The following is a 27,850-nucleotide window of genomic DNA, read 5'->3' as shown; positions in this document are numbered from 1 at the left end:
GCAGATAAGAGAAGTACTATTTGAAAACCCTAGGTGGGTACGACCTCCAGCTGACAGCAGTCCTCCTCAACCCTCTGCAAACAGCTTCACTTCCTTGCTGCTTGTGCTGGGGTGGGGGCTGTTATCCTTCACGCAGCTGAATGTATGTTAAGCTGTGCATTTTTCAGAGAGGATATTAACAGGACCAGCAAAACCGAAAATCGGAGGTGTCAAATCAGTTGGGCGCTGACTGCCTTGTGGATATGCCCACTTCATGTGCTTCTGGTGCACACATGGGATGCCTGCACTATTTGCACACCATTTCTAGTGATTGACTGTCTACCAATATTTATTACAAGCCCATCGACTCCCGCAGCTACCTCGCCTACAGTTCCTCCCACCCTGCTTCCTGAAAGGACTCCGTTCCATTCTCCTAGCTTCTCCATCTCTGTCGCACCTGTTCTGATGATGCTGCTTTCCACACTGGCACTTCTGACATGTCTTCCTTTTTCCTCAGCCAAGGATTCTCCCCACTGTGGTTGACAGGGCTCTAAACTGTGTCCAACCCATTTCCCTCACCCTTTCCCCTGCCCCCCCAGAACCACAAGAGGGTTCCCCTTGTCTTAATTTTCCACCCCACCAGTCTCAGTATCCAAGAGATCATCCCCGCCATTTCCGCCAACTCCAGAATGATGCCATCGCCAAACCCATCTTCCCTTCACCTCCCCTCCCTCTCAGCATTCCAAAGGAACCGTTCCCTCTGTGACACCCTGGGCCACTTCTCTATCACCCAACACCTCATCCTCTTCCTGTTGCATTTTCCCATGCAATTGCAGGAGCTGTAACAGCTGCCCCTTTACCTTCTTCCTCCTCATTGTTCAAGGCCCCAAACACTCCTTACAGGTGAAGCAGCAATTTACTTGCACTTCTTTCAATTTAGCCTACTGCACTCACTGCTCACAATGCGGTCTCCTCTACATTGTGGAGACTAAATGCAGACTGTGTGACCATTTTGTGGAACACCTTTGCTCAGTCAACAAGTATGACCCCAACCTTGCCATTGTTGCTTGCTATTTCAATTCATTATCTTTCTCTCATGCTCACATTTCTGTCCTCAGCCTGCTACAATGTTCCAGTGAAGCCCACTGCAAGCTGGAGGAACTGCAGCTCATTTTCCAGTTAGGCACTTTACAGCCTTCAGGACTCAACATTGAGTTCAACAACTTACCACCATGAACTCTTCCCTCCATTTTGATTTTTTAAATTTCCCTCCCCTTCCTCCTCCCCCTCCATCCCAGTTTGCCAGTCCATATCTTGTTCTCATGTTTTTGCTTTCAGACAGTGCTGACCATTTTCCTGCTATGAGCACATTCTGCTATTTTGCTTTCAGACAGCGCTGACCTTTATTCTGCTATTAGCACCTGCTTTAGTCTTTAATACTATTACTACTCCCTTTGCTTTATGTTCCATAACATCTTTGTCATTTAAGCGCTCCTGTCCTCCAATATATCCCTGACCCCCTATTTTGTTCCACCTGCCCCTCTTCACTTTTTCAACAGCATAAAATCCATCACATTTCTACCTCTCTCCAGCTCCAAAGAAGAGTCATATTGGACTCGAAACTCTGTTAACTCTGTTTCTCTTTCGACAGATGGGCAGACCTGCTGATATTTTCCAGCATTTTGTGTTTTTAGATCAAGAAGACTGCTTACCTTCACCTTCTCAAGGGCACTTGGGAATGAGCAACAAGTGCTGGCCTTGCTAGTGACGCATGCACCAATGAATGAAGAAAAAAATTCTGGATGTGGCAATTTTGACTTTACCTTGCAGAAATGTTTTCTTAAAAATTGCAGTTATCATAAAGGGAAGAGTTTTTTTTAAATTCATTTGTAAGATGTGAATAAGGCCACCATTTGCTGCCCATCCCTAATTGCCCTTGAGAAGATGGTGGTGAGCTGCTTTCTTGTACTGTTGCAGTCCATGTAGTCTAGGTACACCCACAGTGCTGTTAGGAAGGAGTTCCCAAGTCAGGATGGTGTGTGACTTGGAAGGCAACATGCAGGTGTGTCGTTCCCATGTGACTGCTGTTCTAGTTCTTCTAAGTGTTAAGGTTGCGGCTTTGGAAGGTGCTGTCGAAGGAGCCTTGATGAGATACTGCGGTACATCTTGCAGATTGTACACAATGTGCGACTGTGTTGGAAGGAATGAATATTGAAGGTGGTGAATGGGGTGCCAATCAAGCAGGCTGCATTATGGTAGCTCCTGAATAGTGTGGAGCTTCTTGAGTGTTGTTGGTGTCAGGATTAATATGTTTCGTTTTACAAAGTGTAATATCTGAGCAAGCAGAAATGATGTGTCTTCTGGATTAGATGTTTTAATTCAGTCTCCTGAATGCAGCAGTAATTTTGGATCCTAATTCAAAGATGTTTTATCGCATAATGTAGCAATTCCATTGTAAAAGAGGTTTAGCTACATTAGAGTGATGCTGTTCCATCCTTTTCCTCAAATTAATATTTTTACTTGGCACTTGTTTTTTTATAGATTGTTAGACAGAACAATGCATCATTAAACACAATGGATGGGCAAGTACCTGAAGATGTTGACTTGCAAACCATGCGGTAAGTTTAAATTTGGGCTTTACTCTTTTTTAAAAAAAAATTTCAGATGTTGGTGTCTGCCATAACTCTGTTAGTAGCACTTTCACATCTGAGTCAGAAGGTTTTGGGTTCAAGTCCATTCCAGATATTGATGCACGTGATCTAGGCTAACACTCCAGTGCAGGCATCATGTAGTGCTGCACTGTTGAGGTAGCCTTTCAAATGAGATGTTAAACCAGGGCCCTGTTTGCCCCATCAAGTGGATGTAAGAGATCCAGCTTTTTTTTTCAAAATATTGAAGGGGAGTTCTCCCTGGTGTTCCAGACTACAACTATCCCTCAACCAACATCACTAAAACAGCTCATCTGGTCATCACAAGTTACTCTTTTGGGCCCTTGTTATACACAAATTGGCTGTGGCATTTCTGACAACAGTGACTACAATTCAGAAGTGTTGTATAGTGCACAGGAATAGCTTGAGGTTGTAACCTGGGCAATATAAATGCAAGCCTTTCTTTAATTTGCAAAACTTCCAACAAATGTGCTGTGTCCACGTGGTTCACAAAATGTATCACGAGCAAGAGGAATGATGTATGGTCTGCAGCTGATTCTAAGCATCACATGTGAAGGAGAACATTCAGCCCACCTAACTCATTCTGCCATTGAAACCTGCACAACACCCATTTGTTGACCCATTCAAGAGCTCCACCATACAACCTAGAAAATAATTCTGGACATCAGTTGCTCTTGATTAATGAACTGCATGCTGATATCAATCCTGAACTTACTTGTCATCAGTTTAAAAACTGAAATAAAAGGTGATCTTTAAATCAAAAGGGCACAAGACAACACATTTGTACCATTTTACACTTCCCTCCTTGTTTGAGGTCCTCCTCTAAACACGTCTGAGATTTGATCAGTTGAGTGATTTGCTGAAACGGTGTGGCTCAGTTTGCTGAAGTGGTTTGACAGGGGAGGATGGAGGTGATTTTCTGTCAGATTACTCAGAGGAAGAAGTTCCTGGTATGATTCAACCATAGCGGTCTGATCTGCAAGTATCGGAAAGTGATGTAGAATAAGTGATGGAATTAAAAAGAACAGGAAATAATAGTCAGTAAATTATGAATTGAATGAAAGGTAAAAGATTTTTGAAAAGAAAACACTCTAAATCAGATGCAGGTTATACCTAAGGCCTGCATTATTTTCATCTTTCAGTTTCAAATTATGTTGTGAATCATTGCATTTATTATTAATATTGCACAGCACAATTTCACCCCTAATTTACTAATTGTAATGGTTTTTAAAAAAAATAATTTAAAAATATAGAGTATTTTACCTCAGGATATGTTTTTTAGGATGAAAATATACACGTTAGAAGCATACATAAATGTGACCAGTTTAATTCAACAGCATCCTTTCTTTTACAAATTTCAATTTTGAAAAGGGACCTGCACAGTGTGTTTGGAGTGCCATACACATAATTTCTACCTATTGACCTACACCCATTCAGATTATTTTGCGTTATCTATAAAAAACTTTACCTGGATTTTCCCATTTAAGATGCAAGGTTTACTTATTTTCCCTTAGTCATTTGTCGAATATGACATACAGTCATATGGTCCGTGGATGCAAGACACAAAACTGCATCTTAATTAATAGAAAGCAGGCACCCAAGTGTTTAACATAGAATTTTCCAAATTCAGAATTCCTGACTTGGATGCTTCACGTAATCCCTGGGCCAATGTTTTTCCATTCTCTCACTCAATTCTGCACACCACCCAATGCTAATTGGGATAGCTGAACATTCTGGCCTGCCTCCATATTGGTTGAACCGCTCAGGTGGTTGGAACCTTTCCCTTTTGACCCCGCGCTTGATAAACCGAAAGTTGCTATGGGCAACCTGCAAACCAAGAAAGTCGGTTTTCAACTATCTTTGGTGGCCTGATCTCACTCTCACTCACTTCCCCCACTACCACCACCGCCAGCGTGAGAAGACACAGGGACTTGAAATTGTATTTTTAGAACTTAGCCAGTTAGTTGTTTCAAAACTAGGAATTCCTTCACACCCACCTCACCACCCTGTCAAATAGAAATTTATTCTAACAATCAAATAATGTACATGAATAAATTGTTGCTCATCCTCTGTGTAATTTGCATTCTACTCTCATAATTGCCTTACAGCCAAGCTCATATCAACATTATTGCTGGTGCCTGTATGGCAATGGGCCTTCGATTTGCAGGTTCTTCTAATGCAGCAGCTTTCAATTGTTTGGTAGGTAATGTCATCAAACTCCGTGCTGTTTTTCTAAAGAAACTTGCTTTGGGGGAGCTTACTTCACGAGCCGTTTGTCACTTTGCAGTTGTTGTTGACTGATGTTTCCAAATAATATGCCAGAAAGTGTCTCTGTGTAACACTGGTAACTATCGTTTTTATTGTTTAGTTCAAATATGTGAAAATGTTCCTGGAATCTGTGTCCTCACCTGTGGCAGCGCTGGTAAGTTCCATTTGTTCTCTCCTTACATTTTATGATCAATTCATAGTTGTTAGGTTAAATTGTTCATAGTGTATAATTTTGTGCTTTTTGAGGTAAGAGATGTTTTATCAAGCATGTCCAGTTCGGGTAGAATTATTTTTCTGGCGGTCCGTGTCTATTAAATTGGCCAAACTTACTTGACAAAAGTTTCTTGCAACCGGAGAGGACTTCTTACCCCATTGATCTAGACTGATCTTGAGGTGAAGGACCTAAAGTTCCTACTTTTGAGGATGCATTCACATTAAGATAACATATAAAACTGCAAAGCGCAGGTCAAGTGAATTGTAAAGAACATTTCAAAAATTAGTGTCCTTGATCGCTGCTTCGTTTGATTTTCTTTAATCGTGGCCTATAATGGAATTCTATTTGGAATTGGAGCACTCGAGCCTGCTGCAGCTCCCTGTTACAGTATAATTTGATAGTGAGTGCACCCCCCGCCACCCCCTTTACAAGCAGCTGAGCTGTCAATCTCACTTTGCTGATTGAAGGCCTCCTTCCTGTCAGCACTGCCAACATTGGCTGTGAACTGGAAACAGCTCACCTTAGCCAGTGACTCTGCTGCAGTCGTGCATGCACTGGAAAGATCAGCACAGACAACGGAGGAAGCTTCCTGATGGTTCAGGGAAGTTACCTGAGCAGCTGTGCCATGCAAACTGAATGTCCCTGGCTTCCATTGTCAGTCTCTGCTCGGTTGTGGGTCCCGGGTGGGGCAGAGTACCATAGGGGCATTGCAGTTGTACTCTGTTCATGGGGGAGGGGGGGGGGAGAAATGGATTTGACTCCTGATCACTGTCCAGCAACATTTCCTGGAAGTGTGCGTATGCCGACATTAGGTGGCAATAGGATCAAACTACACTGTGAAACCCTCCGCAAATAAATTACCTCCCAACCCTTAGCAGTGGAGCTTAGACTTAAACAATGGTCAGTTGGCCGAGAAACCAGAGGGTGACCAGTGCATATGGAACTATATGCCAGTGAAGAGATGCCTACAGGAGGGCAAAAGAAATACTGATAAGAACGTGACTTTTGCAGGAGAAGTGAAATAAAAAGACGTACCTTGACCAAAGATGATGCTGCTGGAAATAATGTGATGTGCATAAACGTAGAAAATAGGAGTAGTTCCTTTGACACTTCAAGCCTGCTCCCCCATTCAGTATGATCATGGCTGATCCTCTATATCAATGCCATACTCCTGGGCTCGCCCCATACCCCTTGACGCCTTTAGAGTTCAGAAACCTATCTATAAGTTATAACGCATTGTGTATTTTGTAGTGCAAAGGTTGTTAAACTTATCGACATAACCTGATAATTCTTACCATTAAAGACTTCAAATCATAGAATCTCATAGCACAGAAGGAGTCCATTCGGCCCATGGTGTCTGTGTCAACTCTTCGGTAGAGCTATTCAATTAATCCCACTACCCGACCCCACCTCTTCCGCATAGCCCCGTAAATGTTTTCCTCTTCAAGTTTTTCCCTTTCAGGCAGTGCATTCCAGATCATAACTCACTGGGTGAAAAGAATTCTCCAAATCTCCCCTCTGGTTCTTTTGGCAGTTACCTTTAACATGTGTCCCCTGGTTACTGACCATCCTGTCAGTAGAAATGCTTTCTCCCTATATATTTTATCGACACCCATCGTAACTTGGAACTCCTCTGTTAAATCCTCCCTGAACCTTATCTGTTGTAAGAAGAACAACCCAGGCTTCTCTAGTCTCTCCAGATAGCTGAAATCCCCCTTCCCTTTTACCATTCTAGTAAATCTCCTCTGCACCCTTTTCTAAGCCTTGACGTCTTCCTAAAGTGTGGCGCCTAGAATTGAACACACTATTCTTGCTGAGGCCTTGACCAGTATTTTATAAAGTTTAGCGTAACCTCCTTTTGTATAAAAGTTTAGCATAACTTCCTTTCATGCTAACAAAAAAAAATAGAAAATACCTGTATTTTGGTCCAGTGGGTTTAGTCATGAGCACCATTATGAAACGCCTGGTTTTCAAAGTGACTGGTGTATATACAGCATGGTTATTTCCCTTTGTTCAACGGTTGGAAGTGCATTTTTCACAAAATTCAGGCGGTGGGGGGTGATGGGTTTGCCAGTGATTGATGCACTCCACTCAGGATCTCTGGGTAAGGACTGAGGCGTGGAGAAGTTTTTTCATGCAGAGATTTTTACTGTGGATGTTCCGTCATTGAGTATTTTCAAGGCTGAGCTCAATGGATTTTTTTGGACACTAAGGGCATCGAGGGATATGGGAATAAGATGGGAAAGTGGAAATGATGTAAAAATTCAGCCATGAATGGTGGATCAGGATCAATTGACCATGTGGCCCACTGCTCCTATTAATTATGTTCTTATGAAATTATTATCATAGTCAATATGGTCAGGTGGACTAAAGCAACCTGAAAGATATTATTGCAGGAGCTCACCTTGCTCACTTATAAGTTGCAAGCAGTTGATGCAAAGGCCCTGTTAAGAGGGACCAGGGAATAGGCTGCCCGCCTAAAAACCTTAGCAATGTTCCCTTTAAAAGTGGTCGCGCAGGGAACAAACAGGTCACTTGCAAGCCGTGGTCCCTTTCAGAGGCGTGCTTGCAAGGCCGCGTGATAATCTTAAAGGGACTACACAGCACAAGAAGCCGGCTGCCCATAGCGAAGAGAAGTTAGAGGGAACATTGAATCTCAGTCAAGGAAATGTGTTTCTTCTCCGCAAGAAGAATAAAAGAAAATGACAAACGGGTGGGGTGGGGGTGGTAAAGGAGCAAGCCAGTTAACTTTCTCATTAATTTCACAGGCTGGCCACCACAACCTGGAAACCTGCTTGAGCGTGGTTCTACTTTCCCTTGCCTTAGTGATGGCAGGCACTGGGAACCTGAAAGTCCTCCAGCTGTGTCGATTCATGCATAAAAGAACTGGAGGAGAGATGAATTATGGCTTTCACATGGCAGCTCATATGGCTCTTGGTCTCTTGTTCTTGGGAGGGGGAAGGTAACTTAGAACTATTTCACTTACAAAGTAAATTAACAAGATGTGATGGGGGATTGAAATCTTCCAATTTCAATCACCCACTGTAGATATTGTGTGCTTTCCAGGTCTCTCATGACACAGCCAGATTTAGAGCAAAACTCAAAAACAAAATACTGCAGATGCTGGGCATCTGAAATAAATACAGAAAATGTTGAAAAGGCTCAGCAGGTCAGGCAGCATCTGTGGAGAGAGAAACAGTTCACGTTCAGGCCAATGACCTTTCAACAGAACTCTCAAACACACTCTGATCCACACCCAACAATGTGCTTCAGCCTCAACCTCAGAGGAGTGCCTCCCCCATTGCACCAGTAAGGCATTTCTCACAGCAGCCATCTTGTGGCCTACCTAGGTAAGATTACCAATTAGTGCCAAACTGCAGAGTTTTGCTCTGTAGGCCCGTGCCCACTAGGAACTGGAAGGACGCTTATTTCGCAGAGCTTTGGAAAACTTGCACGCTCTAGGTCTGACCTAGATTTTGAGCTTGGATCCCAGAGATGAAAGGCCGTCATTTAAAATAAATATTTTAAAATTTTTATGAGCAACCCAGTCTTGATCACCAAAGTGAACAGTGTCGCTCGTGTTGGGAATTCACAATATGTCAGCTTGAGAAAATACAGGTGAACATTTTGGGTGTACAACCTTTCTAAGAAGACAAAACACCAATCTGTTCTTTATCTTTCCCTGTGCTGACAGACCTGCCTGTGTATCGCCTCCAGCTTTTCTGTTCTCCCTCTTGCTCCCAATGCTGTGAGCCCTGCTAGTAAGTGCATCTGCAGGTGTTGGGTACGGACAGCCTCTTGGCTCAACTGTAATGCTGTTCACAATCGAATAGTCAACCATTATTCACTGCAGAGAATGGCCATTTGGGCAAGATAGTAGAATGCACCCATGGCAAGCTGCCATGATATGAATTGCTGTCTTCCAGGAAAGGAAGCATAAAAAATTGGAGAAAGGAAGAAAGCAAGTTACAATAAAATTGCAGAACTATTTTGAATTGCTGTCAGTAGATGGTTATGTTTGATAGGTACAGTGTATTTATTATTCTACTTTTTCCACACAGCACAATTGTAATTTAAATAGTGTAGATCAGTACTGATTGTTAAATATGAAGGATTCATTACTGTGTACACATGAGGCATACAGTGCCTTAAATATGCATTTTATTTCCTTCACTTTTCACTGCCCACCCTAATCTACCCACCACACTTGCTCCACCTCCATGCTAATTTAGCTCATCCAATTGCCCCACTCAGCCATCCACACAACCTACCCTTCTCCTGTCTCTATCTCACCCACCTAATTGCCCTGTCAGCACCCAAGCACTCTCCCAGAACACACTCACCTCATTTGGCTCAATCACTCCTGAGTAACCCACTAGCTTGCCTCCACCTAATCACCCAACCTCACTCATCCATGACACCCAACTTGCCCATCACATGCATCTCCCACATCCTGTACCACTTAATTTCTGCTCCAGCCCACGGCACTTAATCAGCTGCCCTCCTCAACAGTCCAGTCATTCACCCCCTAGCCTGCTGGCCCTCGTTCTTTTTGCTGCTTCTCACTCACCGCACCCATCTTGTGCACATTACCTACTCACCCCACCTCGCTTACCGCAGCCGCCTCCTCTTACCACACCTCACTCGGTGGTTCACCTTTCCAATGGACTTCGCAAAATACACTGGAATGGAGATGATCGGGTGAAAGCTCTGTGCAGCCACAACTATGATGTAAAACCCTGCCCACGTGCTTTACTGTGTGATTGATATTGGTATAATTTGTGGGTTCTGCTCGCCTGCTTTTAACAGTCAGTTTGTAAAGGGATGAGTCGTCTTACAACTGTTTTCATTTGTGTTTTCAATTGTCCCTTTAAATCTCCATTACAGATACTCATTGTGCACGTCTAATTCTGCAATCGCAGCTCTTCTTTGTGCACTTTATCCTCGCTTCCCAGCTCACAGCACTGACAATAGGTAGGTGTGTACTTATGTATATTGGAGCTTACCAGTATCACTTTGTAGTCCTGATTTTTTTTTTTACAATGAGCCCCATAGATTTTATCCAGAAGTTCCCTAACTCTTGGAAGGGCTAATCCCATTGCTGTCTAGACATGGTGGGTTTTCACCATTGTTCTACCCCATCCCTTTTGATTGTGAACAATCTGTCTTCAGCAGGGGCATCAGCTTCATCCCTCTAAGACCACACCTTGACTAATTCCAAACCTGATGTGATGTCGAGTTCCTTTAGCCGTGCCTTTTTTGCCTGGAGTCTCGCTTAACTCTGACCCTTTTATTCTTGTCTCCGGAATCTCCACCTCCCTCAGGCCTCTTGCACTTTCATCGAGAACTGTGGCCATCTGAGTTTCTCCACTCCCCTGACTCCAATCTGTCATGCCCTTGGGCTCATAGCTGTCTGTTCCCTCAACTCCAATCCTCCTGACTGAGGTGATGCTACTGTTCTCTGGCGGAAAGAACTCTACCTGGCTGAGGTCAAACACAAATTAATTGACTCTTCTTCCTATATTTCTCTGGGCCATGGTGCTCCTACCACATAACAAACCTTTAATTCCTAGAGTGTCTCTGATCTTCCCTGCACTTTCTCTAATTTCATTCCAACTTCATACAACCCATTTCTCTGCCCTTGCCAAGACATTGCAAACAGGTTTGTCTATGCTAACTCATTGTTTCAGCATACATTTGTCCCATTGAAAAAGTCTTATCTTATCTAATTCCATTCTCCCCTTGGTACTTTCCTATGTAAACATAGCAGGAAAAGGGAGGGCTGATAGAGGTATTCAAAATTGTGCGGGGTTTCGACAGACCAAGTACAAAAAAAACTATTTCCTCTGGCAAGTGAGATGGTAACTGGAGCACATAGGTTTAAAATAATTGGCAGAAGTAGATAGAAAATGTGGAGAAAATGTTCACAGAGTTGTGAAGATCTCTACTGCATTGTGAAAGCAAATTCCTTTGGAACTTTCCTACACTTGAAGAGGACTAATTTTCAGGGTTATGGGTAAAAAGCTGCAGTATGGAACTAACTTGGACGGCTTTTTCAAAGGGCCAAATAAACCATCTCATGCTGTAAGATTTAATGATATGATTCTATATAACTTCTATTCATTTGCATCTTCCCACACCACTTCCGTGTGAGGCAGCAAGTTACATTTACTGTACTTACTCTTCATAGTGTAGACTCCACAAAGTTGTGGAGATCAAATATAGATTGGCTGGTGACTTAGCCAAACTTTTTTTTTCCTATTTGCCAAGTGCAATCATGATCTACTTGTGACTTTATATTTCAGCCCCTCCACCCTTTTGCCTATCACTCTGACCTTTCTGTTTTCGGTTTCCTACACTGTTTCAGTCAGACTTGAAGGAAATATATGGAAGAGTATCCCCTTTCCCTTGAGCACACTGTAGACCTCTGGTCTGAACACTGACTAACCAACTTTAGTTACCTCCCCAATTTCCTTGCCCATTACTTCCATCTGCTTTCTTTTTCATGCCTCACCATGTTGGAGTGTTTATGTAAGTGTTTTTGTGGCACACAGAATAGAAAGAAAAAGCACAAGTGACATTGAGAGATTTTACCCTGGGCCTCCAAAGGAATGGCTTAAAATCAGCAATATTCGTGGATACCTTACCTGCTATAGTGGTGCATAGCCTGACAGACCAAGAGGGCTAGTGGGAAAAGTACAAGGATTTATATCCTCCAATGACCTTACATCAGTCAAGATAGAAACTCTCAGAAGAACAGGATATTCTCCCTTAGCGATTATTTTTTGACCTCTAACTGACCTTGGTTGTTAAGAACTGAAGGCTCGATTGCTTATTGAAAGGACAGTTTCATTGCATGCCAGACAGCAGTAATGCGGGGGAGCATAATGCACAAGAGAAAAACTTGAGAATGTAATTGTTGGCCAAGGCCTTGGAGACCTTGAGGGCTGAGTCATTGCATTTTTTTCCTTTTTCATCCAGATATCACCTACAGGCACTGAGGCACTTGTATGTTCTTGCTGCTGAGCCACGTCTCCTAGTGCCAGTTGATGTGGATACAAACACTCCATGTTATGCCCTCATCAAGGTTACCTATAAGGTATGTGAGCTAGAGTTGACTGTTTATAATTAAAGCAGAACTGAACAACTGGGTGTGACCTTTTTCATTCCAGCATCTTGTATATCATGCACAAGCAAACTAATTCATCAAAGGAAGCAAATTATGAGGGACATCATTACTCAAGAGGTTTTACAGCTCATGATTGTTGGGAGCTCAACCATTTGACCATCTTACCTGAGAATGATAACCAGCAACTTGCCAGGCTTGTTACTGGTTGTACACCTCACCTGTAAGGAATAGCTGCACCACTGTCTCCCCACATTGCCCTTGTCTATCTTGTATTGAATATATCAAGCTAAGAAATGCGGCTAAGCCAAGTAGGATGTTGCCAAGCACGCATGGCCAATCAATGCCAAGGAAGTGCCAGCCATTGTACTGGACTGAGGATTGAATGATTTCAGTTATGTTGCCAAAAACTTAACATTGTCAGATGGCACAAATACCAAAGGAACGTTTCCCCCGTCACACCAGCCCCCCCACCCTTTCCCGCTCCAAAAAAAACCCCTTCCCCAGCAAAGAAGGTAACTCTGGACCTGGTAACACAGGATTCTCCACAGAAATGGATTCTTGAGCAGTGATGAGTCACACACTACTGCTGAAATCATATCTGTGCTGGTTAACATCTATATCCTTCAAGCTATATCCGCTTGGGGACAATTAAAATGAAATGCATCTATATCTCTGAGGAGTATTAGGACTTCTTTTAAATTCTAACAAAGGAAATTCTAACCTTTAAATAAACATGACTTTGTAATCCCAGCCCTCACTGTGGGAATGCTTAATTCACATCTACTTTCAGGATATGGTTCCCATCTACATTGTTCTCATGTGAGACAACTCCTACAGAGACATGCACAGACTTTCCCGGGGGAAGGAGAATTCCAGAGCCACAGTATTATGGCAGACTGGGTTGTATGTAATGAGTCAACACTATGGTGATCCACTACATAAGCAAAGGAGGTGGCCTGTTCCCACGCCCTTTGTGGATGTATAGTCCTTTTAGTATGCTGATGTCTGGTTCACAAGATTATTTTATTGGCTCACCATGTCTAGAAAAGAGAAAGCTGAGAGATGACCTGATAGAGTTCTTTAAACATACAAAGAGGTTCGATTGGGTAGGTGTCGAGAGGACATTTCCATTTGTAGCGTATCTAAAACTGGGAGCTGTAAGGTAATGAGCATGAAGGTTTCTGAATACATTTGTTTAGTTTTCCCCCATCTCACAGTCAGCTGAAAAGATACAAGGAGACAGAGCACAACTTACACTAGTAACTTGTCCAAACCCTGGCCACATTTATTTTGACATCCAGGCCTTTGAAAGAGGAGGGTTGAGGGTTCCTACCCCAGGTCATCAGTGTCATCTTGAGTTCCTGCAGGCCATTCATAAATATAGCTTGTAATAGAAACTGGAAAAATAAGCTGTTCAGTGATATTTTACTGAGACAATTAATCCTAATTCTAGAGCATTTCCAGCACCTGACTGCCATTGGTCTTAAACCTGCTTTCATTTGAACTCATGATGCAGTTCTTTGTCCTTCATGAACCATTTAAGTTTGGAACTAAACACAGGAACAAGAGTAGAAATACGGCCCCTCGAGTATGCGCGGCCATTCAATATGATCATGGCTGAGCTTGGGCTTCAACTCCACTCTCCCACCTGCCCCCTTGATTCCCTGAGAGACCAAAAACCTATCTATCCCAGCATTAAATCTATTCAATGATGGAGCATCCAGAACCCCCTGGGATAGAGAATTTGATCCCTGATCCACATGCTGCCCCTCGTTGACATAATTCACAGACAAGGTTGTATTCTACATGTACATGGACAGCAGCTCTACCTCTCCCCTGTCTGTGCTGGCAGACTGACTTTCCAACAGCCCAGTCCTGGATGGACCACAATCTCCTCAGCTAAATATAAATATTAAGGTGGATAAGTCCCCAGGGCCAGATGGGATCTACCCCAGAGTACTGAGGGAGGCAAGGGAGGAGATTGCTGGGGCCTTGACAGAAATCTTTGTATCCTCACTGGCTACGGGTGAGGTCCCAGAGGACTGGAGAATGGCCAATGTTGTTCCATTGTTTAAGAAGGGTAGCAGGGATAATCCAGGAAATTACAGACCGGTGAGCCTTACGTCAGTGGTAGGGAAATTATTGGAGAAAATTCTTCGTGACAGGATTTACTACCATTTGGAAGCAAATGGGCGTATTAGTGAGAGGCAGCATGGTTTTGTGAAGGGGAGGTCGTGTCTCACTAACTTGATCAAGTTTTTCGAGGAAGTGACAAAGATGATCGACGATGGAAGGGCAGTGGATGTTATATACGTGGATTTCAGTAAGGCCTTTGACAAGGTCCCTCATGGCAGACTGGTATAGAAGGTAAAGTCACACGGGATCAGAGGTGAGCTGGCAAGATGGATACAGAATTGGCTTGGTCATAGAAGACAGAGGGTAGCAGTGGAAGGGTGCTTTTCTGAATGGAGAGCTGTGACTAGTGGAGTTCCGCAGGGATCAGTGCTGGGACCTTTGCTGTTTGTGGTATATGTAAATGATTTGGAGGAAAATGTAACTGGGCTAATTAGTAAGTTTGCAGACGACACTAAGGTTGGAGTAGTTGCAGATAGTGAAGAGGATTGTTAAAGGATACAACGGGATATAGATCGGTTGGAGACTCGGGCGGAGAAATGGCAGATGGAATTTAATCCGGACAAATGCGAGGTAATGCATTTTGGAAGGTGTAATACAGGCAGGAATTATACAGTAAATAGCAGAACCCTTAAGTGCATTGACGGGCAGAGGGATCTGGGTGTACAGGTCCACAGGTCACTGAAAGTGGCAACGCAGGTGGATAAGGCAGTCAGGAAGGCATATGGCATGCTTGCCTTCATTGGCAGGGGATTGAGTATAAAAGCTGGGAAGTCATGCTGCAGCTGTATAGAACCTTGGTTAGGCCACACGGAATATTGTGTGCAATTCTGATCGCCACGTTACTAGAAGGATATGGAGGCGTTGGAGAGGGTGCAGAGGAGGTTTACCAGGATGCTGCCTGGTCTGGAGGTTATTAGCTATGAGGAGAGGTTGGAGAAACTCAGATTGTTCTCACTAGAGCGACAGAGATTGAGGGGCGACTTGATAGAAGTTTACAAAATTATGAGTGGCATGGACAGAGTAGATAGTCAGAAGCTTTTTCCCCAGAGTGGAAGAGTCAATTACTAGGGGACATAGATTTAAGGTGAGAGGAGAAAACTATAGAGGAGATGTGCAGGGCAAGTTTTTTACGCAGAGGGTAGTGAGTGTCTGGAATTCGCTGCCAGAGGAGGTGGTGGAAGCAGGTACGATAGTGGTGTTTAAGAGGCAGCTTGACAAATACATGAATAGGATGGGAATAGAGGGATATGGACCCCTGAAGTGCAAAATGTTTTAGTTGACGGGCAATATGATCGGCGCAGGCTTGGAGGGCTGAAGGGCCTGTTCCTGTGCTGTACTTTTCTTTGTGCTTTGTTCTAAAGACTGGAGACCAAGGCCAATTACTTCGGCCCAGCCACAAACTCTGCAAATGACCTGTTAGCTTGATCATTGTTTTGTTTCATTCATTCAATCATGGGATGTGGGCATCATTGGCTAGGCCAGAATTTGTTGCCCATCCCTAATTGCCCTTGAGAAGGTGGTGGTGAGCTGCCTTCTTGAACCACTGCAGCCCATGTGGTGTAGGTACACCCACAGTGCTGTTAGGGAGAGGGTTCCAGGATTTTGACCCAGCAACAGTGAAGGAACAGCGATATATTTTCAAGTCAGGATGGTGAGTGGCTTGGAGGGGAACTTGCTGGTCGTGGTGTTCCCATGCATCTACTTCCCTTGACCTTCAAGGTGGTAGAGTTCACTGGTTTGGAAGATGCTGTCAAAGGAGGCTTGGCAAGTTGCTGCAGTGCATCTTGTCAATGATACACAATGCTGCCACTGTGTGTTGGTTTCAGGTGGTGGATGAGGTGTCGATCAAGCAGGTTGTCTTATCTTTGATGGTGTCAAGCTTCTTGAGTCTTGTTGGAGCCACACACATCCAGGCAAGTAAAGAGTATAGCATCACACCTTGTGGATGGTGGACAGGCTTTGGGGAGTCAGGGGATGAGTTACTCATCCCAAAATTCCCAGTCTCTGACCTGCTATTGTAGCCACAGTATTTATATGGCTGCTCCAGTTTAGTTTCTGGTTGATGGTAACCCCCAGGATGTTGATGGTGAGGGATTCAGCGATGGTAATGCCATTGAGTGTCAAGGGAAAATTATTAGATTCCCTGTTGTTAGAGATGGTCATTGCCTGGCATTTGCGTGGTACAAATGTTACTTGCCACTTACCAGCCCAAGCTTGAATGTTGTCCAGATCTTGCTGCCTATGGACATGGACTGCATCAGTGTCTCAGGAGTCATAAACGGTTCTGAACACTGTACAACAGCAAACATTCCCATCCTAACCTTATGTTGGAAGGAAAGTCATTGATGAAGCAGCTGCAGAAGATTTGGCCTTGGACACTACACTGAGGAACTCCTGCAACAATGTTCTGGGGCTGAGATGATTAGCCTCCAACAACCGTCAACTTTTGTGCTACATATGACTCCAGCTAGTGATCCCTATTGACTTCAGTTTGCTTGGGCTCCGCGTTCCACATTCAGCCAAGGGCATTCACACTCACCTCACCTCTTGAGTTCAGCTGTTTTGTCCAAGTTTGGACCAAGGTTATAAAGAAGTCAGGAACCAGGTGGCCCTGGCAGAATCCAAATTGAGTGCCAGTGAGCATATTATTGCTGTGTAAGTGCCTCTTGATAGTAGTGTCAACAGCCCCTTCCATCACTTTGCTAATTGTGAGTAGACTGATGGAATGTTAATTGGCAGGTGTTGCAAACATGAGGTTGATTAGATTACATTTTGAGGCTGTAGCTTTAAATTTAGAGTAAATGAAGGGGGATTACGTGATCTGTTCTGCAGTCTGCCTGATAGTAAGCTTGGATAGTTTGATTGTTAAAGATCAAAGGAAGCCTTAGATTGCTTTACCTGAGATGAGGGTGCAAGGTATTTATGGTTGGAGATAATAGAAACAGAAAATAGGAGCAGGAGTAGGTCATTTGGCTCTTCTAGCCTGCTCCACCACTCAATATGATCATGACTGATCCTCTGGCTTAATGCCATACTCCTGCACTCTCCCCATACCGCTTCATGCCATTAAGAGTCCAGAAATATATCTAATTCCTTCTTAAATATATTCAGTGACTTAGCCTCCACAGCCTTCTGTGGTAGAGAATTCCACAGGTTCATCACCCTGAGTGAAGAAGTTCCTCCTCATCTCAGTCCTAAATGGCCTGCCCCGTATCCTGAGATTGTGGCCCCATGTTTTAGACCATCCAGCCAGAGGAAATATTGTCCCTGCGTCCAGTCTGTACACCCTTCAGAATTTTATATGTTTCAATGAGATGATCTCTCATTCTTCTAAACTCCAGTGAATACAGGCCTAGTCAGCCCAATCTCTCCTCATACAACAATCCTGCCATCCCAGGAATCAGTCTGGTGAACCTTGCTGCACTCCCTCTATGGCAAATATATCCTCCCTTAGGTAAGGAGACCAAAACTGCACTCAATACTCCGGGTGTGGTCTCACCAAGGCCCTGTACAGCTGCAGTAAGACATCCTTGCTCCTGCACTCAAGTCCTCTCGCAGTGAAGGCCAACATACCATTTGCCTTCTTATATGCTTGCTGCACATGCATGCTTGCTTTCACTGGTTGGTGTACAAGGGCACCTAGGTCCCTTTGTACATCACCATTTCCCAATCTATCACCATTTAAATAATATTCTGCCATTCTGTTTTTCCTACCGAAGTGGATAACTTCACACTTATCCACGTTATACTGCATCTGTCATGTATTTGCCCACTCACTCAACCTGTCTAAATTGCCATGAAGCCTGTTAACATCCTCCTCATCACTCACATTCCCACCAAGTTTTGTGTTGTCAGCAAACTTGGAAATATTACATTTGGTTCCCTAATCCAAATCATTGATATATATTGTGAATACCTGAGGCCCAAGCACTGATCCCTGTGGTATCCCTCTGGTCACTGCCTGTCACTCTGGAAAAAAACCATTTATTCCTACTCAGTTTCCTGTCTGCTAACCAATTTTCAATCCATGCCAATATATTACCCCAATCCCATGTGCTTTGATTTTACACACTAACCTCTTATGTACCTCTGAAACTCCAAATACGCCACATTCACTGGTTCTCCCTTATCTATTCCGCTGGTTACACTAAAAAAAAACTCCAGGACGTTTGTCAAACATGATTTCCCTTTCATAAATCCATGTTTGTCTAATCCCATTGATATTTTCTAAGTGTCCTGTTATCACATCCTTTATTACAGACTCTAGCATTCTACCTACTGCTGATGTTATGCTAACCAGTCTGTAATTCACTGTTTTCTCCCTTCCTCCTTTTATAAATAATGGGGTTACGTTTGCCACCCTCCAATCTTCTGGGACTGTTCCAGAATCTACAGAATTTTGGAAGATGACCAACGCATCCACTATTTCCATGGCCTCCAGCTTTAGTACCCTGGGATGTAGAGTATCGGGCCCTGGTGATTTATCAGCTTTCAGTCCCATTAATTTCTCCGGCACTATTGTTTTAGTAATACTAATTGCTTTCAATTCCTCCTTCCACTAGACCCTTGGTTCCCAAACATTTCTGGGAAGTTATTTGTGTTTTCTCTGTGAAGACAGAACTTAAGTAGTTTAATTGCTCTGCCATTGCCTTGTTCCCTATTATAAATTCTCCCATTTCAGAATGTAAAACACCAATATATAGAAGCTTTTGCAAAGTTTACCCTCATGCTCTATTTTTCCCCTCTTAATCCCTTAGTCCTCCTTTGCTGAATTTAAACCCATTCCAATCTTCAGACTTGCTACTTTTTCTAGCAACTTTATATGACTCCTCTTTGGACCAAATACTATCCTTAATTTCTTTTGTTAGCCATGGTTGGGCCACTTTTCCTGTTGTGTTTTTGAGCCAGAAAGGAATATATAACTGTTGCAATGCGTACATTCGTTCCTTAAATATTAGCCATTGCCTATCCACCATCATGCCTTTTAATGAAATTCCCCAATCTATTTTAGCCAACTCACACCTCATACCTTTGTATTTTCTTTTGTTAAGATTTAGGACCCTAGTTTCGGATCAGACTACTTCACTTTCCATCCTAATGAAGAATTCTATCATGTTATGGTCACTGTTCCCTAAAGGACTCTGCATAACAAGATTATTAATTAAACCCTTCTCCTGGCACAATACCAAATCTAGGATAGCCTGTTCCGTAGTCGGTTGCTCGATATGCTGGTCTAAAAATTGCATCTCATACACATTGCAGGAATTCATCCACCACTGTGTTATTGCTAATTTGGTTTGCCCAGTCTATATGTAATTAAAGTCACCCATGATTATTGTGGCACCCTTGTCACATGCATCTCTAATTTCCTGTTTAATGCCGTCCTCTGCCTTATCACTACTGTTTGGAGGCCTGTCGACAACTCCCACTAATGTTTTCCATCCCTTGTTGCTTCTTAGCTCCACCCAGACTGACACTGCATCTAGATTTTTTGAGCCAATATCCTCTCTCACTATCACACTGATTTCATCCTAATTAACAATGCCACACCACCTCCTTTTCCTTTTTTGCCTGTCCGTCCTAAATATCAAGTACCTTTGGATATTCAGTTCCCAGCCTTGGTCATCCTGCAGCCATGTCTCCGTAATTGCAATCATATCGTACCCGTTTACATCTATTTGCATTGTTAATTCGTCTACCTTATTGCAAATGCTCTGTGCATTTAGGTACAGTGCCTTTAGACTTGTCTTTTTAACATTTTTACATATCTTTTTTTGTGCTATGGCCCTATTTGCTGCTAACCCTTGTTTCCTCTGCCTTCCACTTTTGCTTTCTACTTTTCTACCTTTCATCCCTATTATTGTTTCCCACCCTTGTGTCTCCCATCCCGCTGCTAACCTAGTTTAAACCCTCCCCCATAGTACTAGCGAATACACCTGTGAGGCTATCGGTCCCAGTCCAGTTTGTACATGTTCCATCTTCCTCAGAATCAGTCCCAATCCCTCTAAATCCCTCCCTCCCACACCATCTCTCCAGCCATGCATTCATCTGGTCTATTCTCCTATTCCAAATCTCACTAGTATGTTACACTGGTACTAATCCTGAGGTTACTACCTTTTTGAAGCCCTGCTTTTTAATTTATTTCCTAGCTCCCTATATTCTGCTTTCAGGACCTCATCCCTTTTATTACCTATGTCTTTGGTACCAATATGGGCCACAACCTCTGGTTGTTCACCCTCCCCCTTCAGAATGTCCTGCAGCCGCTCAGTGACATCCATGACCCTGGCACCACGGAGGCAACATACCATCCTTGTGTCACGTCTGCGGCTGCAGCAACATCTATCTGTTCCCCTTATGATAGAATCCCCTATCACTATTGCTCTCCCACACTTTTTTTTACTCCCCTCTGTACAGCTGAGCCACTCGTGGTGCCACGGACTTGGCTTCTCAAAGAAAGCCATCTCCCCCAGCAGTATCCAAAACAGAAAATCTGTAGGAGAGGAAAATGGACCCAGGGGACTCTTGCACTACCTGTCTAGTGCTTTTACTCTGTCTGGTGGTCACCCATTCCCTTTCTGCCTGTGCACTCTTTACCTGTGGTGTTACTAACCTCACTGTGCATGTTATCCATGAAGGTCTCACCCTTACGGATGCTCCGCAGTGACTCCAGGTGCAGCTCCAGCTCCGAAACATGGATTTCGAGTAGCTACAGCTGGAGATACCTCCTGCACTCACCTCCTGACTTCCCAAAGCCTGCCCACCATCTACAAGGTATAAGTCAGGGGTGTGATGGAATACTCCCGACTTGCCTGGATGAGTGCACTCCCACAACACTCAAGAAGCTTGACACTGCCCAGTACAAAGCAGCCCACTTGTTTGGCACCACATCCACGAACATTCATTCCCTCCACCACAGTAGCAGCAGTGTGTACCACTTGCAAGATGCAATACAGGAATTCACCAAGGCTGCTTCAACAGCACCTTCCAAACCCACAACCACTACCACCGAGAAGGACAAGGGCAACAGATAAAAGGGAACACCGCCACCTGGAAGTTCTTCTCCAAGTCACTCACCATCCTGACTTGGAAATATATCGCTGTTCCTTCACTGTTGCTGGGTCAAAATCCTGGAACTCCCTTCCTAACAACACTGTGGGTGTACCAACACCACATGGACTGCAGCGGTTCAAGAAGGCAGCTCACCACCACCACCTCCAGGGCAATAAATACTGGCCCAGCCAACGAATCCCACATCCCGTGAATGAATAAAAAAAAACACATTGTCGCCTGGACGCTGGAAGTGTCCCTGACTTCCCACATCACACAGGAGGAACATTCCACTTGGCCGAGCTGTCCTGCCATGACTTACCCTTAAATTATTCCCTTTACTTTTACTTCCTCTACTTTAGAGAATATTAAGGACAGAAGAAATACCTAGCAGGTCCTACTTACCAAGGCCTCTGCTCTTCTTACTGAAGGAATGTAGAAAATGAATGGATCACCTTCCCTCTTTGGCGAACTCCCTCTCTCACCAAACTCCAACTGAAGCACTCTAATGCAACCCAAAGCAGCACTTCACTGCAGACAAAAGCAGCACTGTAGTTGGCTTACTTTTATGCTGTTTGAATCTAGCTTCTGAAAACCTGTTTATGCTAATTAACTAGCTGCAGCTGCAATCAGAGCCTGTATAACCTTTGTTTTAAAGCTGGACTAAAACTCACCTTCTCCCAACCCAAAGAGCAACTTTTAGTTAGTTGCTAAATTAAAGAAAGATTAGACTTTAGATAGAAATCAACCCTTAAAAGTCCCTTTCTCACCAAACTCCAACTGAAGCACTCTAATGGAGCCCAAAGCAGCACTCCAGTGCAGACAAAAAAAGCAGTCTCTGAGTTCACCATAAGTAAACACTGACTCTCCTGAAGTCCTAGAAAGGTGATGTTGGCATTGTAAAGGAAATTTCTTTTTTTTTCCTAATATTGCTGTGGGATATTGAAGCAGGCTTATGTGTGTGTATGTGTCTAATTAATTAAACTGAAGATAGTCAGATTGAAATGTTTAAATCATTCGAGAGGTTAGGGAAAAAGCAGGCATTTTGAAATGGAAATGGACAAGCTAAGATTTGCATTTGTAGATGATTTGAAAAGTTGTTTGAATTTCAAAGGAGAATTATAAGGTGATGAGGAAAATTGTTGCATCTTGCAGGAGCTCATAGGTTAACCAGCAGTGGGGATATCACATTTTATTGACCCAAAAGCAAAGAGAAGATGGAAACATGAAAGATCTTATATTTGGAAGAGTTTGAGTTTCAAAGAAAATTTAAAACAATGGATTTAAAGATAAGGGGAGAAAATATTTTTAAGGAAAGATTGAAAGCTGTATGGGAGTGGCCATGTGAGATCTTGAAAGGTGGACTTGTGAAAAAGCAGCCTCTAGCCACCCCAGAGAAGTGCTTGCTTGCTCCAGAGAGCAAGGTTTTGTAAAAAGACTTTGAATTCCATTGTCAAGTGAAAGGAAGAGAGGAGCTGTGAAATACCTCTCTTATAGCAACATTGGGTGCCTTGTGGTAATATTACTGGATGGTTTATAGATTAAGAATCTATTTGGACTGCCTCGCTAAGTAGGAATCTTTTGGGAAATGTTAGACCAGATTTAACCGTGTAACTGCAATCTTGTGTGTTTAAGTTTTCTTTTCTTTTGTTAATAAATGTTTTAATTTAATCTTTAAAATCCCTAAAAGCGGTAGTAGACTCTTTACTTCTGACTTCAGTGCACATACCTTCTCATCATCAAAATACAAATTGCAAATTGTTGTGTTAGCTTGGCCAGGTCTCTCTGGGATTTGGTCAGCCTGGCAGTTACCACCTGCCATATCATAACAGTATTGTGTTGTAAATAGTTGCGCTGTAAACCACTGAGTTACTTCTAAGATGAATGGGAGTTGGGACCAAGGATAGCTAATTAGCTGTTCTCCATAAATGCAACGTTAATGTGTTTCACATTGCCATAGGGAAAGGGTAGAGGAAGAAAAGCCATTTTTGAGACCAGCCTACAGGCTTCCCTACAAATCAGGGAATATCACAGACAGACAGCAGAGTGAAAAGGCTGTTTGACTTTGCGAGCTACTACAGCCAGATGCGGGAGAAAGACAATCTCTAGTCAAAGAGTTGCATCCGACAGCCACGTAAGGATTCTGGGAGATTCGTCCTGGCATGACCAGGGGAAGAAGAATTGTCAGAACAGGCTTTACTGCTGGCTTTGGATTAAAGGAACTCTACAAAAACTGAAAAGTGCCTGGAGATGGTCCCTCGAAGTTACTACTCGGTGAAACAGGGATATGGAAACCTAATGAAAGCTGGGAGTTTCTGTGGACTGTTTTCTAAAAGGACTGTAATACCATAGAGGGTGTGATGGGTGATAAGTATACAAAGGATGTCACTTTCAGCAGTTAAAGCGTACGTTTCGACAAAAGAAGAGTTTAGTCAACAATTTTTTTAGTCATTTATTACAGTGAATGTTTTAAAATGTAGAATCTTGCCAGGTGATTCTTTCAGTTAATAACTGGAAGTCTGAATCCCTCTCTGAAAGTATCTCTCTCTATGGAGATCGTAACACAAGATTGGATTTGTCCTGCTTTTTGTGGCTAGGATATACTTGGGAAATCTTTCACATTTCAAGTAGATGCTAGTGTTGTAATTGTAAAGGGACTGTGGAACAGGCAGGGCTAGTTCTGGAAGCACCGAGCTTCAGTACTACAGCCCCATAGCCTTTGCCCTGTCCAGTGCCCTCTGTTGTTTCTCGATATCATGTGGCGTGAATCAAATTGGCTGAAGGCTAGCATTTGTGATATTGGGGACCACAGGAGGAGACCGAGATGGATCAACCACGCGGCATTTCTGGTTGAAGATGGTTGCAAATGCTTCAGCCTTTTACACTGATGTGCTGTGCTTCCCCCATCATTGAAGATTTATGGCGCCTCCTCCAGTTAGTTGTTTAGTTGACCACCACCATTTATGACTTAAAGCAAAATACTGCTGATCATGGGATCGGTTAGCTCTGTCAATCGCATGCTACTTCCACATTTAGCCTGCAAATAGTCCTGTGTTGTAGCTTCAGCAGGCTGACACCTCATTTTTAGGTATGCCTGCTGCTGGTCTTGACATACCCTCCTGCACCATTCATTGAACCAGGGTTGATCCCGTGGCTTGATGGTAATTTTCTTTTTATTCATTCATGGGGTGTGGACTTTGCTGGCTGAGCCAGTATTTATTGCCCATCCCTAGTTGCCCTTGAGAAGGTGAGTGGTGAGCTTCCTTCTTGAACCACTGCAGTCCAAGTGGTGTAGGTACACTCACAGTGCTGTTAGGAAGGGAGTTCCAGGATGTTGACCCAGCGACAGTGAAGGAACGGTGATATATTTCCAAGTCAGGATGGTGAGTGACTGGGAGAGGAACTTCCAGGTGGTGGCGTTCCCATCTTTCTGTTGCCCTTGTCCTTCTAGATGGAAGTAGTCGTGAGTTTGGAAGGTGCTGTCGAAGGAGCCTTGGTGAGTTCCTGCAGTGCATCTTGCAGATGGTACACACTGCTGCTACTGTGTGTTGGTGGTGGAGGGAGTGAATGTTTGTGGATGTGGTGTCAATCAAGAGGGCTGCTTTGTCCTGGATGGTATCAGGCTTCTTGAGTGTTGTGGGAGCTGTACTCATCCAGGCAAGTGGGGAGTACCCCATCACACTCCTGACTTGTGCCTTGTAGACGGTGGACAAGCTTTGGGGGTCAGTTGGTGGGTTACTCATTGCATGATTCCTAGCCTCTGACCTGCTCTTGCAGCCACAGTATTTATCTGGCTAGTCCAGTACAGCTTCTGGTCAATGGTAACCCCCAGGATGATGATAGTGGGGGATTTAGTGATTGTAATGCCATTGAACATCAAGGGGCGATGGTTGGATTCTCTCTTGTTGGAGATGGCCTTTGCCTGACACTTGTGTGGCGCAAATGTTACTTGCCACCTGTCAGCCCAAGCCTGGATATTGTCCAGGTCTTGCTACACTTGGACATGGACTGCTTCAGTATCTGAGGAGTCGCGAATGGTGCTGAACATTGTGCAATCATCAATGAACATCCCCACTTCTGACCTTATGATGGAAGGAAGGTCATTGATGAAGCAGTGGAAAATGGTTGGGCCGAGGACATTACCCTGAGGAACTCCTGTGGTGATGCCCTGGAGCTGAGATGACTGACCTCCAACAATCACAACCATCTTCCTTGGCCAGCGAAGCCCACATCCCATGAATAAAGAAAAAAATGGTAGAGTGAGGGATATGCCAGGCGATATGAAGATCCAAACCTACGAATTAGGAGCAGGATTAGGCCATTCGCCCCCTCAAGCCTGCTCCGCCATTTAACAAGGTCATGACTGATCTGATTTTAACCTCATATTCCTGCCTATCCCCAATAACCTTTCATCCCCTTGCTTATCAAGAATCTATCAACCTCTGCCTTAACGATATTCAAGTACTCTGCCTCAACCACCTTTTAAGGAAGAGAATTCCAAACCCTCTAAGAGTAAAAATCTTTCCTCATCTCTGGCCTAAATGAGTGATCCCTTATTTGAAACAGTGACCCTGAATTCTAGATTCTCCCACAAGAGGAAATATCCTTTCCACAGTCACCCTGTCAAGACTCCTCAGGATTTTGTATGTTTCAATCAAGTCACCTCTTACACTTCTAAATTCCAGCGGATACAAGCCTAGCTTGTCCAGCCTTTCTTCATAAGATTACCTGCCCATTCCAGGTATTAATCTAGTAATCCTTTTCTGAACTGCTAATGCATTTACATCTTTCCTTAAGTAAGGAGATCAACACTGTACACAGTACTCCAGATGCGGTCTCACCAATGCCCTGTATAACTGAAACATAACCTCCCTACTCTTGTATTCAATTCCTCTTGCAATAAACAATAACATTCTATTAGCTTTGCTAATTAGTTGCTGTACCTGCATACTAACCTTTTACGATTCATGCACTAGGACACCCAGATCCCTCTGCATCTCAGAGCTCTGCAATCTCTCACCGTTTAGACAATATGTCTCTTTTTTTATTCGTCCTGCCAAAATGAACAACCTCATATTTTCCAACATTATACTCCAGATACTGCCAGATCTTTTCCCACTCACCTAACCGATCTATATCCTTTTGTAGCCTCCTTACATCCTCTTCACAGCTTACTTTCCTTCCTACCTTTGTGTCATCAGCAAACTTAGTAACCATCCCACCATCCCTTCATCCAAACCATTTATATACATTGTGAAGAGTTGAGGCCCCAGCACTGAACCCTGTGGCACACCACTCATTATATTCTGTCAACCAGAAAATGAGCCATTTATGCCTGCTCTGTTTCCTGTTGGCTAGCCAACCTTCTATCCATGCCAGCGTTTTACCCTTTAAACCATGAGCTTTTATTTTCCGCAATAACCTTTGATGGGGCACCTTATCAAATGCCTTCTGAAAATCTAAGTACAGCACATCCACTGGTTCCCCTTTAACCGTGGCATCTGTTACTTCTTCCAAAAACTCCAATAAATTAATTAAACATGATTTCCCTTTCACAAAGCCATGGTGACTTTGCCTAATTTCCTTGAATTTATCTAAGTGCTATGTATAACGTCTTTAATAATAGCTTCTAACTTCTTTCCTATGACAGATGTTAAGCTAATTGGTCTATAGTTTCCTGCTTTCTGTCTCCATCCCTTTTTGAGTAAAGGAATTACATTAGCTATTCTCCAATCTAATGGAACCTTGCCCCAAATCTAGTGAATAATTTTCCATGAGTTATAGATTCTGGTTGAGTACAATTCTTGCTGATGTCCCACAGCGCCCCATGGATGCCCAATTTTGTTCCGAATCTGTCCCAAGTAGCAAGGTGGCTGTGTCACACAACATGATGTTCGGTATCCTTATTGTGAAGATGGGACTTTGTCTCCACAAAGGCTGTGCAGTGGTCACTCCTACTTTTCATGGACAGGTGCATCTGTGACAGGTAGATTGGTGAGGGTGAGGTCAAATAGATTTTCCCTCTTGTTGATTCACTCACCACTTGCTACAAGTCCAGTTTGACAGAAGTGTCCTTCAGGACTCAGCCAGTTTAGTCAGTAGTGGTGCTACCAAGCCACTCTTGGTGATGGGCAGTGAAATCTCACACAAGAGTACATTCTGTGGCCTTGCTACCTTCAGTGCTTCTTCCAAGTACTGTTCAACATGGAGAAGTACTGATTCATCAGCTGAGGGAGGGCTGTAGGTGGAATCAGCAGGAGATTTCCTTGCCCATGTTTGACCTGATACCATGAGACTTAGCTGTGTTCCCTTGGAATGTGGATGATGAATTATAAAAGGACAAATACACTCCTGGGCAGAAAATCTATTTATCTCTGCTGTCGCTCGGACCAAGGTTCCCTAACTGAG

At 43.5% G+C, this 27,850-nt stretch overlaps 1 protein-coding gene across 4 annotated transcripts in view; it reads left to right on the top strand.

Moving 5' to 3' along the window:
- anapc1 (anaphase promoting complex subunit 1) overlaps positions 1-27,850 on the top strand; it is a 222,829-nt gene that overhangs the window by 159,951 nt on the left and 35,028 nt on the right. For all 4 annotated transcript variants that reach the window (XM_078542651.1, XM_078542649.1, XM_078542650.1 and 1 more), the window contains 6 exons: positions 2,521-2,597; positions 4,757-4,847; positions 5,017-5,070; positions 7,899-8,092; positions 10,018-10,104; positions 12,112-12,229. In XM_078542651.1, the coding sequence (XP_078398777.1) occupies positions 2,521-2,597; positions 4,757-4,847; positions 5,017-5,070; positions 7,899-8,092; positions 10,018-10,104; positions 12,112-12,229 (621 nt within the window). The remainder of the gene's footprint in view (positions 1-2,520; positions 2,598-4,756; positions 4,848-5,016; positions 5,071-7,898; positions 8,093-10,017; positions 10,105-12,111; positions 12,230-27,850) is intronic.

Source organism: Cetorhinus maximus, chromosome 5, assembly GCF_964194155.1.
Source record: "Cetorhinus maximus chromosome 5, sCetMax3.hap1.1, whole genome shotgun sequence".
In the NCBI taxonomy this organism is placed as follows: Eukaryota; Metazoa; Chordata; class Chondrichthyes; order Lamniformes; family Cetorhinidae; genus Cetorhinus; species Cetorhinus maximus.
Note: the sequence above shows the minus strand (reverse complement) of the source record. Positions and strands in the feature narration are given on the sequence as shown.